Consider the following 19,416-nt stretch of genomic DNA (forward strand, 5'->3'; position numbering starts at 1 on the left):
CTATGGACCTGGCTTTTGTATACTGACTGGTGACTTTCCATCCTGCTAGCAAGCCTGCGATAAAATTTCACTCCAGCCGAGGGTTTTTCCAGTTCATGGTACTGCCATTTGAGCTGTGCAATGGCCTTGCTACATTCTGATGTCTTATTAAAAAAAAAATGTGCTATTGGTGGTTCTGTAATGCACCGTTACCACATTGTTGTTGCATCACTCATGATACTAGAGCACCTCAAGGAACAATGGCATATATTCTCCCAGGCGCAGAAAGCTGGACTGATTGTAAAACTTAAAAAAAGTCAATTTTTGAGAGAGGAAATTGCATTCTTAGGAATTATTGTTTTTCTTCAATGCATTAAGTTGGACTCTGGAAAAGTAATAGCGGTAATCACATTCCCACCACCTAAGACAATGTTGAATTTTGGTCCTGTATTCCTACCTGTCAAGTTTCAAAACGATCACAGCAGGCTCCAACAAGGTTAATAGTCGCTACAGCTCCCTGAGAGCACCTGGCAATGGACTTCACTGAATCAATTTCCTGATTCAACAATTTCTTGCTGGTACTTTAACTTCTTCAAATGGGTAGAGATATTTCCGAAAGATGAGCAACAGCTAAAGTAGTTGCTAAGAAGTTGATGCAGGAAATTTTTATATGTTTCGGGCCTCCAACTTACCTGGTGTCTGACCTGGTATATTATTTTACAAGTGCGGTGTTCAAAGAGACAACAGAAGCACTAGTGATTAAACACCATATATAAAGCTGCCTTATCCTGAGTGAACCATTGAAAACTGTCATAAAGGCTTGCGTAGGCCAAAACCACAACAATTGAGACAAACATATAGCTTCTCCTATCAGAACTGCACCTCGGCGAGCACAAATGATCTATTGGATTGTAGACTTGATCTTTACTTTCTGACGTGCTTAGCTTGAATGAATCAGTAGAGCAAGTCATTTGGTCAGAGTGACAAGCTGCAACAAATCCCTTAGATTATTATACTCACAACGTGTAGAACAACTTGCTGGAGTGTCTCAATTTTATATAAAATGTCACAAAGGAATCTGAGCAATGATAAGTTACTTGCCCTACCATCAAATTTGAGATCTACACCCCATACTAAACACAGGAGCCAGACACCATGGCCCAGATATTAACGGAGCGCCTGAGAGGATGCATGGGCGGCCGTAATTGGCCAAAGAACCCGGCAATGCCAGGGACGTGGAGACCCTGCCAGTCTTAACGGTAGGGCCTCATCCAAATAAAATGCTGCAGACTGGCCAGCAGGTGGGCAAGAAAACAAGCGCCAGGAGGCCACAGCTGGGGTAGAGAATTCCAAAGATTCACAACCCTCTGAGTGAAGAAATTTTTCCTCATCTCGGTCCTAAATGGCCCACCCCCTTATCCTGAGACTATGACCCCTGGTTCTAGACTCTGCAGCCAGGGGACACAGCCTCTCTGCATCTACCCTGTCAAGCCCTCTAAGAATTTTATAAGTTTCAATGAGGCCCAACCATCTTCAGCTGCTTCATCAATGACCTTCCCTCCATCATAAGGTCAGAAATGGGGATGTTCGCTGATGATTGCACAGTGTTCAGTTCCATTCGTAACCCCTCAAATAATGAAGCAGTCCAAGCCCGCATGCAGCAAGACCTGGACAACATCCAGGCTTGGGCTCATAAGTGGCAAGTAACATTCGCGCCAGATAAGTGCCAGGCAATGACCATCTCCAACAAGAGAGAGTCTAACCACCTCCCCTTGACATTCAACGGCATTACCATCGCCGAATCCCCAACCATCAACATCCTGGGGGTCACCATTGACCAGAAACTTAACTGGACCAGCCATATAAATACTGTGGCTACGAGAGCAGGTCAGAGGCTGGGTATTCTGCAGCGAGTGACTCACCTCCTGACTCCCCGAAGCCTTTCCACCATCTACAAGGCACAAGTCAGGAGTGTGATGGAATACTCTCCACTTGCTTGGATGAGTGCAGCTCCAACAACACTCGAGAAGCTCAACACCATCTAAGATAAGCAGCCCGCTTGATTGGCACCCCATCCACCACCCTATATATTTACTCCCTTCACCACCGGCGCACTGTGGCTGCAGTGTGTACCATCCACAGGATGCACTGCAGCAACTCGCCAAGGCTTCTTCGACAGCACCTTCCAAATCTGCGAGCTCTACCACCTAGAAGGACAAGAGCAGCAGGCACATGGGAACAACACCACCTGCACGTTCCCCTCCAAGTCACACACCATCCCGACTTGGAAATATATCGCCATTCCTTCATCATCGCTGGGTCAAAATCCTGGAACTCCCTTTCTAACAGCACTGTGGGAGAACCATCACCACACGGACTGCAGCGGTTCAAGAAGGCGGCTCACCACCACCTTCTCAAGGGCAATTAGGGATGGGCAATAAATGCTGGCCTCGCCAGCGACGCCCACATCCCATGAATGAATAATAAAAAAAAACTCCAGAGAATATAGGCCCATTCTACTCTAGCTCTCCTCACAGGAGAACCATCTCATCCTCAATGTGGGAATCAACACTGCCCCTCTGCTCAGGCCTCTGGTTGATATTGCAGATTGGGTTCTGATGACCTCATCTGACCCAATCTGCATATTTAAAACAGGATCTCGTTTCCTTCCTGCGGGTATTCTGCACATCTGCTCAAAAAAGCAGGTTAATATGAGGACACGCCGGCAAGGAAGTGGAATCGGTTGGGGTAACTGACACTCATTATTTTAACTGACCCCCACCTGATTTCCACCATGTGGGGGCAGTTAAAATCAGGGTCAATATTTCCACAACAATTGAAAGTTTTCAGTAAGTTGAAAAATTCGAATTGTTTAAAAGTTGGTAATTGAAAATGTAGTAATTTGAAGTAACTAACCATTTTAAAAATTCAAATTCAAATTGGAATTTTATTTAAGTTGAAGGGTTTGGCTCCTGAACAAGTCTTGGAATTCAATTTATGAGCAGTCCCAATTAAAGGGTCAACTGCTGAGTTCTGCTCAATTCCAAAACACTTCAGTTTTTGCCTGTGAGCAATACCACAGGAGGCCAATTAGTAGCTCCAAAAAAGTTTCATTTCTGATGGAGTGTGAATATCTACCACAACTAGAACCTTATCAATGTGAATCTGCTGCAGCAAGTCTTTTTGTAAATGAAGTGAGATTGATATGGTCGTCATGAAATAGCTTAGCTATTGCGTAGATGAAAACATAAGTCAATCCTTTAGACGAAACCAGAGTAAAAGCTTTTTTTTAAAAAAAATTGAATCTCTTTATATCAACAATAGTTTTATGCATGCACTTTTAAGTTAATCAGATTTACGTCACAATGTTGTCTCAGTCTAGAGAATGAAAAGGAGTAAATATGTTTTCTGTTAGTCCACTTAAAATTGTGATTGTGCAATGCGTGTGAATAGAATGTCGATCCTTTTGGCTTGATTGTTTCAAAACCTCCAGAAATATGGAGCTATGCAGCGTCACCAACCATATCCTGGTTGGTAAGCATAATTCTCTCTGTTTTGGATCTTTTGGACCTTTTGGGGTGATGATTTGCCTCCACAAGTGCCAACTGTACTATGTGCTGTTTTAGCAAAGCCACTTCTGTTAATGAGGCCATGGTTGCCAGAGCTGTAATTTTAACTATAGATGTTATCATTCTTCAGAGAATTCTTGCCTTCAAACAGTGGAAGAGCTCATCTGACTATTCATATCCGTTTGTTCGCTATATATTCCTAACTGTTCATTGTAAAATCACTGAGTCTTAATGTGTGCCTTGCCATAAATATATGTTGTTCAAAAGGCTGCTTTGTTGTGTTTATCAGACGAGTTTCATTATTCAGTTTAGAAGTATAGCTTTTCAAAATTTTCCATACATGTTTTGTTACTTGGCAAGAATACAGGTATTGTCATGATTTTATCGTATTTTGCCAAGATGAAAATGCCTTTGAGTTAACATCTAAAGAGTTATGAAAATACTTGGAAACTTTTTTTATATATATATATTTAAAAACACTGTGATACCTTTCAATTCATTAATCTACCAACTAATGGTGACATCTGGATTTCATTGCTGAAGTATAATCCCTTTGGATAATTTAGGAATCTTGTACTAGAATGATTTGATACAGAACAAGAAATTATGGTTGATGTTAGTGTGATCCTTCTTTACATTTCAGAACTTAGAAATAAAGGATTTCAAAAATATTTCACGACACTCTACTGTAACACATCACATACTGCATTCCATTTCAAATAGTTTATAGGTCTGCTCATTAAGGATTGCAATCACTGACCTCAAAGTGGCTAAAATATAATGAATGTTTTGACATGTGTGAACCTGCTGTGCCTGATCAACTGAAAGGAGGCTATTATGACATTTTTAGTCCTGGCAAAAGAATGGTGATTTTACAGCGTTGCTCCTTAATCACTGAAATCTTGGCCAGCACAAAGTTCTTGTTTGGTTTCCATTCATTTGCCTTAAGAGGGCATTACAAAAGTTCACAAAATAATCTCAAACGCATCCAGGTAGATGTTCACTTTTACTGCCGGGGCGATAGCGATCGGCCACCTGCTTTTCACCCTGCCCGATTATCGTTTCTATAATGGAAACAAAAATTAGGTGGTCCTTTAAAACAAGCGCCCTGCAGTAAAAGTGAAAATTCACCCCATTCTGTTTACCTCTTAAATGTGTGCCTCAAACTAGTTTTTGCTTCTTTAATGAAATAAATATTTTCTCCACTTTGCAAAAAGAATGTTTATTAGGTTCTTATCAGTTCTAATACTGTTTGTTTATAAAAGCCTTTGAAAATTATATTTTAGTCGTCGGACTTGAAATACGGATCTGACTTCTCAATGCAAAGATGAGATGAGAGTGGGGAAAGGAAGAATCCACTTACTAAATGTAATACTATGTCGTTTTGGCAATCTGCTGAACTTTTAAGGAACTCCAAAGTGATCACCATGGGAGCAGGAGGTGTGGCAACCATGTGATGAAATTGAATTGTTGGTTTTGATTACTGTGTGTAACCTTTTGAATTGGATCAAAACTGGTAATTTTTGTTTATCCCATGCTTTAAAGGGGTTTGCTGTTATTTTGAGAATGATGGGGGGAGGAGGGGGTTTTGATTTCAATTGTTCATTTCTGAAAAACCCAAAAAGCTCTTTGTCATGACCTTGCAAGCAAAGTAATAAAATAATATTGTGTTATAGAAACAAGACCATGAGAAACATAAATGAAAAGCAGTGTAATGTAGGGGTGGTTTATGCTCCACTAAAATTTCAGCAGATTACAAAACCTACACAGGATTTAATTGAATGATAACTAACTTCAGATTGAAGGTTTTAGGTCTACATGAAATGTTTGTGTGAGGGATACAATTCAGAATCCAGACAGTAAGAGCAAATTTCTTTGGTTTTGTTAAATACTGGACGCTTCAGTGTTCTTCAACAGAAAAGTGGTAATATAAATCGTTATTTCCATAATTACTGTATCACTTTCCACTGTGACTTTGCTGTCAATGGTTACCATAAATGAGATCAGAATAATTGTTTTATCTAGTCAAGATATTCCATGCAGTTGATGCAGTGTTCTCATTGTTGATAACCTATAACAATTATGATATAATCAATGTACGTCTGAGTGACTGTCAATGATTTATTACCAGAAAAAAGATTAACATTATATGGCACAAATTTTGACAAAATAATTAAAATGTAAATTGCTTGAGTTTCCCTTCCATATTTCTTCATACATTTCAGGAGGCTTGGGATAGAGATCACTTTGCCTGATAAATTAACAATGATACAGTTTAACTGTTTTACATAATAAAAAGGTCAACACTTTTTTTTAAACCAAGGCAGTTTGCACGTTCTTGAATGGTTGACTCTTCTGAAAAGATTATTGCCAGATTCAATTAATTAGCATCAGGTTTGCCTCGGATAACCTCTGTGAATTTTCACATTTATGTCTGTATTGTATGCCTTGCCAAGGAGGGTTTTGATGGGTGTGTTCAAATTTTTTTCTATCCATACTGGCTACCTCTGTAGACCCCTCACTCTATAGTCTGTAAACAACATTACACTGCCTGCATTCATAAATGATGATGGGATGAATGAAAATTTCTTATTGCAAAGTTTTCCTAGAATATTGGGGTTATGCAGAAATGAACCTAATTGTAAGTCTTACATGTTGTAAATTTATGTTCATTTTATTCCCTGATAGTAGTTGCAAAGGGAATGATTGTGCATTAAATGCACAATGGACAGGGCCGCAACATTTTAAGCAGACACATTTGAGTTTTTTGTAGCTTTTGTAACAATAACTGAAATTATAATTAATTAGTGATTACGATGAAAATATGAATTTAAGTTTTAGACTAACATACCATTAGATAATGAAATGTGATAGTTACTTCAACATATTTACATGTTATAGGATAAATAGATGACACTGAATACAATTTATATTACATGGGTTAGTTTGTAATTTAACCTCTTAAATGTAGCACTTCATCATTTAATATCCAATAAGGTTTTTATGTTTTTTGAGCAAAATTCATAAATTCTGTAAGATTTATTTTCATTACTTTTCCTGAAGCTTTTTTTCTGGAAGAGTTGAATAACAGATAATTGTTAGATGCAGTTAGCTTATCAAAATCACACAAGAGCTTTCTAGTGTTGCAAATATGTTCTAATGCAATCCAGAACAGAAGGGATATGTTTAGTTTATGGGTTTTTACACTCAGTATTTTCCTTGGGTTCAACATCACATTCCCTCCAAACCAGAGTGTGCTCTTGTCTTCAAAATATCTAGGTAAATGTAGTAAGGCCCAGGGGTTGAACAGAGAACCCTGTCCCTTTACTCCGGCTTACTGGAATGTCATGCCATCATGTGGTGAAAGGATATGCACTCTTATCAGACAGCAACTCCGGTTATAAACCACTGGACAAATTTAATAAACATTAAACAGGTAAATAAACAAATAACATTTACAGTAATTACAGACTTTACTGTGCTCTTTGAAATGTTAAAAACAACAAAAATGCTTTTCCTGTGCTACCCGTCAGCATTAAATCAATCCTTGAAATATGGATCGCTTACTTCATTTGTGACTTTCTGCTACAATGGAGTCACTGACCTGGCCCTTATCTCTGACTCTCTTTTGTAATATGGCCCAAGACTTAGCTCCAAATTCCTTTTGAAGTTATCCCAGAACAAAGAATATTAAAACTTTATTTATCATAACTAGATTTTATGTAGTCAGACATGCATTGGATTCCAAATAGCATTCACCCACTCGAATAAAGCCGAAAAACGTGCAGGACTGGAATTTGCTGCAGTGACGATATTGGCGATGAATGCTGTTAAGTTAGACCGTTGTGTTCGCCGGTCTTTCAGTGATGAATTTACGCCACTATTTGCTGGAAAAATAATTAGAATACGCCGCAGTGAGTGTAGTGGCGAATTGGGTGCGGCCAATGGCCAAAGTAAAGACCCATTGTAATGTGGTGCTATTCGGGTTTGGAAGTGTTCTCGCTATTTACTTTAATTCGGGCGGAGCTATGATAATTAGCTGTTCAACCTTTTTGGCGAGGGTCTCTGGAGTGGCGCAAAAGTCCCAGCAAATGACGGCGTGGTGTACGTAATGGCATAAGTCACTTACACCATAATTTCCTGAAATTACCGAAATAATGGCGTCCTACCATAATGGTGTCATTGCTATGGCGCAAGTTTTCAGAAAATTCAGGCCCATACTATAAACCGCCTCACAGGATGTTTGTAATTGAATGGAATGGCTTGACCCATTGACCAGTTCCATACACTTTGATCTGTGAGATGGATTTCCATCAAGAACAACATTACAATTTACATAGAACAGTGCCTTTGGCATTCCAGATGTATATTCTCTGCAGCTCGCAGGAACAGCTAGCAGTAACCAATTCTTGCTATGGGCACTGAGATCAAAGAACAATCCAATAAATAATTCTACATAGATAAAATGATTCATTTTTGTCATGATATATGAAATATATTCATCAATGGTTATTTTGTCACTGTGGCATCAGATTGATATATGTACACTGGAGGTCTTGTCTGATGTTGTAGAACAACAACATAGTATTCAAACTATTGTATGCAATTGCATTTCTGCACTAAAAAAGGTATTGAAGTTTCACTATAATCAAAGAATATTTTAGAAATGTTTCAATGATCCTGTTTTATCATACTTAGCATTCAAAATTGACCAAAAAATCCTCTTGGCGATCTGATCACACCTATAGTGAGGTTAATCTATAATTTTTTTTGCAGATGGATATACTTAAATGACCAGTCGCTGTGCATCCCAACAAGCTCTTCTTTTGTATATGGCGCTGTGCCTATTGGTGCCAGCATTTATGTTATTGGAGATTTGGATACAGGTGAGTGTCAGGCAGTTAAAAGGTTGGATTGCACCTTTTTTTCAAAAGCATGTTGGTATAGCAATGTCCTGTAATTAGAGTGGTATGACATAGGTTCTAAGCTGTGATTTTTTTTTTTCACACTGTTTCCAGTCTTGACCTATCTGTTGGAGTGCTGCTGAACAGAGGTTAAGTGCTTCTGGGAAAAGGAATAAGGAAAACTACCTTTCACTTTTGTCCACCTCTCAGCAGCCAATGGAAGGGGTTGATGGAAGTTGATGTTGTGTATACTTAAAAGTAGCATTATTTAATGAAACTAATCTATAACATAAATTTTGGGGTTTATATTTTAATATAATTGTTGTAAAATATGTTTCACTGTAGATAAAAATTATTTTCAGATAACTAGCTTGGAATACAATAATCTGTACGGCAATACAGTTTATGAAGATTGTGACAATCTGTTGCATTATTACCACAAAAGAAAGCCTCCATCGTAAATATTCTCATGTTTTAAGTGGCAAAAATTTCTGTTTTGTTTTAATGGATTTTAACTATAGTTGTTATTTTTGGAGAACATTTGCTTCAACATGAAGTCAATGAACCCTCTTCGATGGTGCCTGAAAAAGCAATACTTGACATCTTTTCTTCATTACTTCTAGGCACACAGTATGACTTTGTTAGAGAATTTCGCAGAAGTACAGGGACCTGGCATCACACCAAGCCATTACTCCCTTCAGATCTCCGGCGAACAGGCTGCGCAGCTCTACGTATTGCAAATTGCAAGCTGTTCAGGCTACAGTTACAGCAAGGTCTTTTTCGCATACGCATCCCCTCTGTAGGGCCAAGTGCATAATGCAAAGGGTCAATGGTGATTCCAATTGGGAACAAAACATTATATATCACATAATGGGGGATAATCTTGCAAAGTCTGTTATGTTATCTTTGTTACAATTTGGTAACGGTTAAAAATGTATCCTGCAAGGGCAAAGCATTGGTGCACACATTTTAATGTGAACCAAGATGGTTGTGCTTTTTTCCTTATTTTGTGAATGCTCAGTTATGGTATTTCTAACTCTAGAATTAAAATTGCAAGACGTTAATGAATGGTAAAATTGAACCTTCAGCTTTCCAAAGTAAAACTCCAATCTTCAGCTTTCTAATATAAAGTAACCTGAAATGGATATTTACTAGGTATAAATCTGAAAAAGGGATAGCTGTTGGAAAAGTGCAAAGCTGATGTGGAATTCTGGAACTAGTTACTGTTCCAGTGAGAATGAATTCTGTTCTAATGTAAAAGACAGTTTAATGGAAACTGTACATGTCAGTTTTATTTTTTCACTATCCTAAACAAGTGTTCTAATACAAGTTTGCATTCATTATTAACTTATCCTTTGTAGCTCAGGCTTTCAAAAGCAAAAAAAATGAAACTTCAAAAACCAGCAGCCAAAAGTGGCTACATTTTACATTTAGCTTATATGGACCACAGGACACCAAAGTCCACACTTTGGTGAGGGAACTAATGGATGATAGAAACGGCTACAGAGAACCGAGGCTGAGAACCCTTTATTTCTGAGGATAGCTGTTAAATTGAAGTGTTTCAGAATGGCTGTGTCACGGAGTGGGATAAGGTTGCTACTGTTAGAATTAAATCAGTTATTAAGTTAATGACTTACTCCTGAGTTTCAAAACAATATTCAAGTTCAACAGGCATTAAGCTTAAAATAAATAATGAGTCTGTAGGAGCAAGTTATAATCCTGCTGTAAAGTTTCATACTGCATCCTGAAGTTGAAGCAGTTTATATTTGTTATATAAGCAAGCGTATTGCTCTTTTCAGCTTCCTGTTAAATAATATTACATGTAATGTTTAATACCACAGGTGACTATGCTCACTATTACCACAAAATATTATTTGAGATTACACTACAAGTTAAAGGGGCGATACTTGCGGTGCTATCACAGTCTCTTCTCTGTCAGCACATTAATGTACTTTCTACATTAGTCTTCCATCTAACTCTTATCATTTTAGTTACCTGTTTAAGGCATGGTTTAAACAAAATACACAATGAGCTATGGAACACTCCTGCCCTCTGGAATTCTCTATCCAGTTCCCTCTGTCTTGTCACCTCCCTTTCTGCTTTCAAAATCCTAGTCAAAACTCTCCTCTTTGACCCATGTCTTCAGTTCCCCATCCTACCCCCTCCATTTCTCTCTACCATATCCCTCTCTTGATTGTAAAGTGAACTGAGACACCTTTCTGCCATGCGAGAAGCACTATATAAATACAAGTTGTGATATTACACTCATGGTGCTGACAGTAACTCACTTGTGAGTTATCTGGCTACCCCACTCAGGTGATGAAATTGTGTTGTTCAACTTCTTGTCATGTATCCTCTGCTTTTATCTGGAAGTAGCAAATTTTTGGAGCTTTACCAGTGTTCAGGTCTGTCTCATATTTCACAAAGGAGTGGTTTTGGTGATGGTATAAGGTTGTTACGAATAGAATAATAGCGGGCTTGTACGTTACGAACTATAATGTAATGGTGGGGTCCAAGTACTGGAACAGCTGACTGCTGTTTTGTATTTAATGTTTTGTTTTGTCATTTGAGTTAATGTACTGCAAGTTGAGTTTACTTGCACGAGACTGCATTGGGTGATGGGAAGAGAATGCCATTTTTTTGGAGCATGCTATCAGGATATTCACTCATATACATGATGTGCGGTATTTTCAGTGTAGTGAATTTCAAGGCATTCGAGGGTTTCAGTTGTAAACCACTGGTGTGGTTGTTGATATTAACCCCTAAGGCTCCATTACAGTCTGATGAGCATTTAGTATTTTTCAATTTTTCCTCATTTCTTGCTTCTCTCCTGAATATGGCAACGTGCCGGGGTGTGATCCCATGGTCTCTTGCAGCCTTCTGGTACCTTGGCCAAGACTTAACCGACATTTAATGTCTCAGCTTATGTGTGAGCTGTGACATGATTGCCAGCAGGCTATTTGATTATAGAAAGCATTACAACTAAGCCTGCCCATGTCTTCTCTCGCTCTCGCTCACACTTTACAGTAAGTGTCATTGGCCACTGATTAAGAGCGATAACCCTTCCTGAGTTTAACTTTCATTATATCTGGGAATGGGGGAGAAAAGCAGAGAGCAATTGTAGTATCTTCATTTACTGCCCCAGGTGAGATCAGCCAACTCAGCACAGATCAAGGATTGAACCTTTCAGTTCTGTATTGTTGAAATGCTCTTCAGTGTGAAGCACTACCTCAGGCAGGAAGAGAAAGAAATTAGAAGAAAAATTGAAGGAGGCATATGCATTATTGCCTACATAGACTGTGAGAACTCTTTTAATTTTTTGTTGGGTTGTCACTGTATTCTGAAGATGTTGATTGACATAGTGGTTAAACACTAATACATAAAATATCAATTTTACATTGAAACCTGAGCGAATATTACCAGGTTATTTTTGTGGTAAAGTACAACAAAATTCATTGCCTTATATATATTATAAGCTATCATTATTTAAGGTCACTTAATTTTGTTGTAACAGTAAAATTACTAAGATGCAATAACTATCATGGTGTACATCATAGCAGGGCGGTGGGGAGGAGTGACATAAACCATCCATATGTCACATACTGCTGGGTATTTTGCCACAATATGGTTTACCCAATATGATTTATCACAACAAATATTTTGGCTTTTTAATTGTTTTTCTGGTTCAAATATGTTAAGATTATTGAAGCACCAAAAGAAGCAGAACAGGGATAAATACAACAGGAAATGAATGCACATATTTATTGTGTGACAGTAAATTATTGTAATACAATGGGCAACAATCACTGAATCTTCTCAATCATTACAGGAGAGGTCTCCATTTAAATCAAATTCAGGTATAGAAGTTTTGGAGAGTCCTGCAAGGTGACAACTTTTAGTATCAGAGACCTGCATACGTACTACAGTAATTATAAAATGAAAAATTTGTTGAAAATCCTGGTTCCTCTCCTTCCCCCTCCAAAATATATTGGTACTACTAGTGATGGTGTTACTTTAGGTTTACAAAATCAATTTAAATAGGCAAAGTTGGTTCCTCAACTTGAGAATGTTTTGTAGTCATCAAAGAATTACGAGAAAATGTTTCATTTTATGTTTTTTAAATATGCATATCAGATATTAAAATATATATTTAGGTATCTGGCATTAATTTCATTATCAATATTCATGTGCTTTTGCTATTCACAAACTTAGCAAAATTTGAATTCCAACAAATTATTTTATGGTGTTCTTTATAAAACCCAATGAAACTGACCCATGATAATCCAGTGGAGTCCTGCAGAAATGCCAGATTATGAAATTAGTTCCAGGTGCATTTTTTAAAAAATTATTTGAGTTTTTGATGCATCTGTTCCAATCATTAAATCCAGTACATTTGAAACTATTTACAATTATTTTTTTTAAGTCTATCCTTTCCATGCCTTCCATCTGTGCAATAGGGGAGCTGAACCGATCACATTACTTTAGATCAGAGTTACAGTGCTTGATGATGCAACTTAAGGGTTTTGCTATATTGTCATAGATTTAATATTTGCCTAGCACTAATGTGATAAGATATCTTTATGCATTATTTTCTAGTAACATACGAGCAAAAAAATTCTGTATCACTGCCCACACTATCTTGTAGAATGATGCACTTTGGGTCTTTGGTCTTGCTGTTTATAACCCCTCATTGTGTTGAATAAATCAAATGCAATCATCTCAAGAAGATTGTCATTGCAGATGGGTATGAACAGTTGACTCCAAAGCCACAGCAGACATTAAAGTGTCCTAACTGCTCATAAATAATAAAAAGTAGCCTCTAGTGTATAAAATGTTGGAGTGTGTTGTGGACTGTATCACAGTCTGAGTAGATAACCTTCACAAGCAGCTTGACCTTCACTCTTCTAGTTTATGATGTCCTCTAAACCTAAATGCGTTCAAATTTTGTAACTCGTTCCAGCCCAAAGTTTTGTATTTTATTGTGATGTGAGGTATACTTTATAAACTACAGAGCTTACAATCTTACAGCAAGAAACCCTTTCCAAGCATCTGGTACTTTAGCATTAGACTTGTTTATAAATGAACTGTTGTATATTTCAGCAGTTTGATCTTTTTACAACATTGGGGCCAGGCTAAGAGTGAGATCAGTCTTGGAATTCACATACTGTTTGTAGACAGATAACAGATGGGATAAATCATTGAACTGCCACATTAACTATCTTCAATTCAGCAATCCGAACCTTTCTTCATTGAATTGAGAGTTGGATTATACACAAGTCCTCGCTATCTCTTCCACTACAGGCACATTACATAACAGATGAATAGCATTATTCATCTCATTGTTAAACTGTTTTTCTCCATGCTGTGATGCTATGTTATTGGTAACAGTGGCACAGCACACAGAGAAATTGTTGATTGCAACGACTATTTGGACAATGAAAAGTAAATAATTTACCTGTAACAAACTTCGGAACTGTACTTGCTGCTGAATTATTCCAATCAGTGGAACAAATGTCGTGATTTAGATGGTGATAAATATGGAATAGATAAACTACTCTGCCCATTTTCCATGAAAAAACAGTAGTTTTCAACTTATGGGTTTCAGAGATGAACCTTGGCTAATCTTGCAATCACAAAATAGCTGATTCCTCATGGAAAAAGGGGATAATACTCTGCTTTATCTAATCAACATCTTCAAGTGCTTCAGCTCTCAAGTTACAGATGTACGATGTACAGATGTCCCAAAACTTGCCAGTATTTTAAACACTTCAGCCAAATTGTTATATTCACTGCCAAAGTAGGGGAAATGAAAGGGTGGGATGCAAAAATACTTAGTCTGAAAGATTTCTAAATTACTGGAAGGTAATGTGTTACTGATATCAGCATCCCATGTATTGTGCTTAACTACCATTGATATAACCTTGTTGTTTTAGACGAATATAATATTGATATCTATCATGACAGCATGAAGGACTCAAACATTGGTGGATCATTGGTTTATGGAAGCACTTTGCTAGTGAAATGCAAAAAGAATATTTTTTGACCAGCTGAACACAAATACTCTCCTAAATAAATGTCTCCAATAAAAAAAACTGCCATCAAATTGGATTTAAAGTGTCACGATCTTATGAAGAGGGACCTCAAGGACAAAATGAATGTGGGAAATACAAGTACTGTGTTTGTGTAGTTGGTGGTGGTCTGTTGTGATTGAAGCTTTTTTGCAGTAAATACATTCTCCTTGATGGATTTTTGTTGACAAATAGAACACTTTTCATCCTCTTTTTGCTGTTGGATTTCAAATAGTATACACTCTAGTTTAACACTTGACCAAATCCTATCTTGCATTCATTATTAAATATACTGCCAATTTACATTGTACTGACATAAAATTCTGTACCTATAACCTACATGACAATGGCAGTAACAACAAAGTTAAGCATGAGACCACTCATACTTCACTTTGACCATTAAACCAAAAGGTTTTTCCCTTGCTTTTAAATGAACTGAGTCATGTCCCAAAACCATCAAAATCTGTTTTCCAGTTAAGTGAATTGCAGAGCAAGTATTTTGTGCATCTCCACATCAGCACACTTAAATACATCTGTTGCATTCAGTGTGACACTGATCTTTAAGGTTTGTGACCTATAGATCAGAATGCAGCTAAAAATATCTTGAGCAAATGGTGATCTGTCCGGGAAGTGATGTGTACCTACTGCCATAAAAACATTAACCCTTTTGTTTTGATATTTAGCAGCAGCATTTTTAGTAAAGTTATTACAAAAAAAGTGGAGGGAGCAGTATGCATTAAATTGACACATCATTCCCCTAATTCAAACTATTCCTATAAATGAGTATTTGACATCTCCAGGCTTCTATCTTAACATGAGCTAGTCAGTAGTTGGCAACATTTAATTTGGTAGAACTCTGGGTGGGGCTCGATTTTCGCACCCTCGAGCGGGTGCGTTCGGGGCGGGGGGGCTGCAAAAATCGGGGATTCCCGGGGCGGGTCCAGAGCCCGGCTCCAACCCGCCCACTTCCGGGTTTCCCAGTGACGCGCTGACATGCGCGCGCGGCCCCCGGATGTGGGACTCCCGCCGGCAATTAAAGCCGGCGGGATGCCACTTGAAGTAATTAACCAGGTACTTCAGGTCATTTACAGACCTGATTGACCTGATATTTTAGGAGGGGTGGGATTTTCAGATCAACTGGGACTGTTTCCCGTACTGGGGGATACACTCCCAGTTGAAATGGACATGTTGCAGCCATCAGCCTGTGGCAGCTGCAAAGGTCCATTTGACAGGCGGTGGGGGGAGACCCTCACTCATTGCAGGAGGCCACTCTGTCACTTTGGACAAAGTTTGGCCTCCACCACCCTCTTCCGAACAATAAAATTCACCAACTTGCACACTTATCCCGGTGTCCAGACACCTTTACCTACCTTGCGGACCCCCTCAAATGTACATCTTCCGGATGGGGGCCGCCGTAGCTGCAGTCATGACCTTCTCGGAGGATGATCAGCATCACCGGCCACGCCGTCCATCTCTGACATGTGGAGCTCCACAACGCAGTGCTGTGACACATCCACCTGCACAGCAGGAGGGAGGGCAACGGCAGAGAGAGATGCGTCGCAGAAGGCACTACCCTTGCCACAGGGTGTACAGACCGAGGCTCAGCTTCCTGGACCTCTCTGAGCAGCAGTGCACATGGAGGCTCAGAGTCACTCGACATTTAGTCGTGGACATCTGCAGCCTCCTTCGTGCCGAGCTGCTCCCGGCTGGCCCGAGCACCATCTTCTTACCTGTCGCTGTCAAAGTCACCACTGCCCTCAACAACTTCTCCTCCGCATCCTTCCAGGGTGCAACCGGGGACATCGCCGACGTCTCTCAGTCGTCTGCACAAAAGAGCCCTGCAAATACACCTACACCCACTCTGCAGTGACACAATGGGTGGCATCAGTTGTGGGTCTTCATAGAGATCCTCAGGAAAGGGCATTATTGCACAAACCAGACAAGATTCGCAAAGACGTAGCAGTAGTGGTGACAATATAATACGTAATGTGAGTTGATCAGAAATTAAATATAAGTAAAAACCATGACAAACCCTCAAACACCCTTGTGCATCCCCTTCATGCTCACGACATGTTTGCCTTATGCTTCCTACTGCACATATGTGATGCATGCCCTGTGGCTGCAGCACAGGTAGTGGCAGGTTGAGTGAGGCTGACCGTGAAAGAGATGCATGAGAGGGTGAGTATGAGACGGAGCCATGAGATTGTATGAGGATTGGGTTGAGTGGTAGTGGTGGGATGAGTACTGGCGAGGTGAGTAGGTGCAGGTAAGATGAGGATGAGCTTTGAGTGGGTGTGAGGGGTGATGTGACAGAGTAGTGTTGGCAGTGCAGAAGGAGATGTGGGGTGGGGGTGGTGATGTGGCAGACGGAGTGTAGGGGAATGAGTAAATGTACTCACTTCGGCTGACCTACTTAGGTCATTGAAGCGCCTCCTGCACTGTATGCAGGTGCGCGATATGTTGGTGGTGCAGGTGACCTCCTCTGCTACCTCGAGCCAGGCCTTCGTGGTGGCAGAGGCAGGCCACTTCCTCCTGCCCGCCGGGGGGAAGATTTCTGTCCTCCCCTCTCCTCCTCACCCCATCCAGCAAGACCTGGAGTGAGGCATCATTAAACCTGGGAGCAGCCTTTCCCCCTGGGCTGCTCCCTGCTGTAATTTTTCCCATTTTCTGCAGCATCAGTCAGTGGAGGACTGTCCCTTTAAATAGGGCTCCTCCAGCTGTGCAGCTTTCTAGTGCAAAACCCGGAAGCAAAGGTAAGTAGCCTCAATCAGCCTGCGATTGCGTGCGGAGCACCCCGATTTCACTGGGCGCGTTACCTACGCGCCCACTCAACCTCCCGCTACGAACCCGTCGCCCTCCTAATATTGGGCCCCTAGTGTCTATGCCTGCATGATTTCACAATGCCACAAAGTCTGTTTCAATCCTGAAGACATATTCATCTTACAACCTAAATGCTTTTTCATGGCATGCAGAACATTAATTTGCTGGTGGTTTGGAAGAATAACTTTTGTCACCAGAACAATGCACAAAACTTCGTCTTTAATTTATATATTATTATAGACAATGACATGCTGCCGTCTCCAGATGTTTGTGTTGCCACCTTTGAATACAACATGAAGCTTGTCAACAACAGAAACAAGTTTGGGTGGTGAAGTCAGCCATATCTTGTGGCTAGTTAAGTCCATCTCTACAGTCACATTGAAGCAATATGGACTGATTAGCTTGTGCTTGCGCAGTTTTTAATGTTCCAGTCACTATGTAATATGTCCTGCAATATATCCATATATTCATTGGGCAGTTCTGTCTTGTAAATAAATATAACTATAATACTGGTGCTTGGAGTGCCTCAGGTGTCACAATGATACTGTTTCACCCAATCCCTTGCAGTGCACTATAAAACGACTGTGTTTCAGCAAATGGGGCAGAATAAATCACAAGACTTTTCTACCGCACACTGAATAGTATTCAACCCTGTAAGTTTACCCAGTGAGTAGCTGAACGATACAGACCAGGAAGATCCTTGGTTCAATCCATGATCTGCACCATGTTAGCTGATCTTAGGTCATCAGTAGGGGTGCTACAGTTGACCACCGCAACCTTGGGTTAGCATGGGGACAATTAGCCAGGTTTCTCACTTCTGATCGCTGCTGAAAACATGTATGTATGATCAGCAGAGGCAGCCAGGACTGGGTGCAGCGCTGTTATCCTGTAGTTGATTAGTTTGTCAATACTTGCTGTCAGTGAATAATTCATGAATAATGGCCATTTGCATGAGGTACCTGAAAGCAAATGTTGCCTATGAAACTGCTTCAGGAGGATTGGGGAGAAAATTGGCACGAGGTTGGGGGGCATTTGAAATTTTACTCATCAGCAATGCTAAACTTCATCAGTGTAACACCCTGCCTAAAAGTTGTTAAAAGTTCTCATGAGAAAAGCGACTGATCTGAAACCCAAGTATTGTGCAACTTGAGAGTGGTTAGATCTCGTACTTGCAGAACATAATCTTCGGCGCCAGTCACTGAATTGAGCATTTTCCACTTTCTGTCAGCTCAAACTCTAGTGAAATGCAACTTTTACAATGACTCACCAGCCATGTCTCACAGAGCACACAGCTTCCTAATGCAACTGTCCCTACCTGGCACCAAATTTAGATGAGTTCCTGAAATTATTTTATACTGTTAACACCACCAGAATACCAAAACTCTGCCTTTTAAAATAATATTTTGCAAACTTTCCAAACAGAAATGCAAACTTTTTGGATTATTATATTTTCAAGATGTGGATATATCCCGCTTCCATAAATATATTATTTGTAACATTCTACTGACAGCGTTAGATTTATTTTAATATATATGTTCCAGCATGAGCTTTCTATTTGTACTGCATACAAAATTCACGGCATGGCAGAATTGCACTGTTATTTTTTTAAATGAACAATGCTTTTTAAGTGGAACATACTTAAGAGAACATACTCGGGCACCTCATACAATACTGAATACATTTTTTTAAAATGGAACTTTTTAGATTTCAGTTTTTTGCTTGCCTAAATGTGCTTCATGTGACATAGCTGATCTTTGAATGATTTCCACAGCTTTTCCCTGTACCTTTCTAAACTGTTTTCCTTCCTTATATCGTTATCCCATTCCTATATCCCACCCTACACCATCTCAGCTAAAGCAAACAACGTATCCCAAGACTTTACCAATGATGCTATTGAGCCAGTGGTTCAGAATGCAAGAATAGAACATTTTTCAACCCAACAGGGGAAAGTGTACCATCTAAGATTAGGAACTAGGGAATCATGAGGAGCACCCACATTATGTTGATTCTGCAACCTTTTCCAAAGTACCTTTTGCCAGGGGATTTTTTTGAGCATCATTCTCCAGTTACATTAGT

The 19,416-nt window shown here is 39.5% G+C and overlaps 1 protein-coding gene across 1 annotated transcript in view; it reads left to right on the plus strand.

The window, feature by feature from the left end:
- Positions 1 to 15,370, plus strand: part of gan (gigaxonin) — an 87,237-nt gene extending 71,867 nt beyond the window's left edge. Inside the window, exons 10-11 of the mRNA XM_067998092.1 lie at positions 8,325 to 8,434; positions 9,076 to 15,370. Coding sequence (XP_067854193.1) covers positions 8,325 to 8,434; positions 9,076 to 9,269 — 304 coding nt within the window. The 3' untranslated portion in view covers positions 9,270 to 15,370. The remainder of the gene's footprint in view (positions 1 to 8,324; positions 8,435 to 9,075) is intronic.
- The last annotated feature ends 4,046 nt before the right edge of the window (positions 15,371 to 19,416 follow it).

The sequence above is a fragment of the Heptranchias perlo genome, chromosome 16 (genome assembly GCF_035084215.1).
Source record: "Heptranchias perlo isolate sHepPer1 chromosome 16, sHepPer1.hap1, whole genome shotgun sequence".
Classification (NCBI taxonomy): Eukaryota; Metazoa; Chordata; class Chondrichthyes; order Hexanchiformes; family Hexanchidae; genus Heptranchias; species Heptranchias perlo.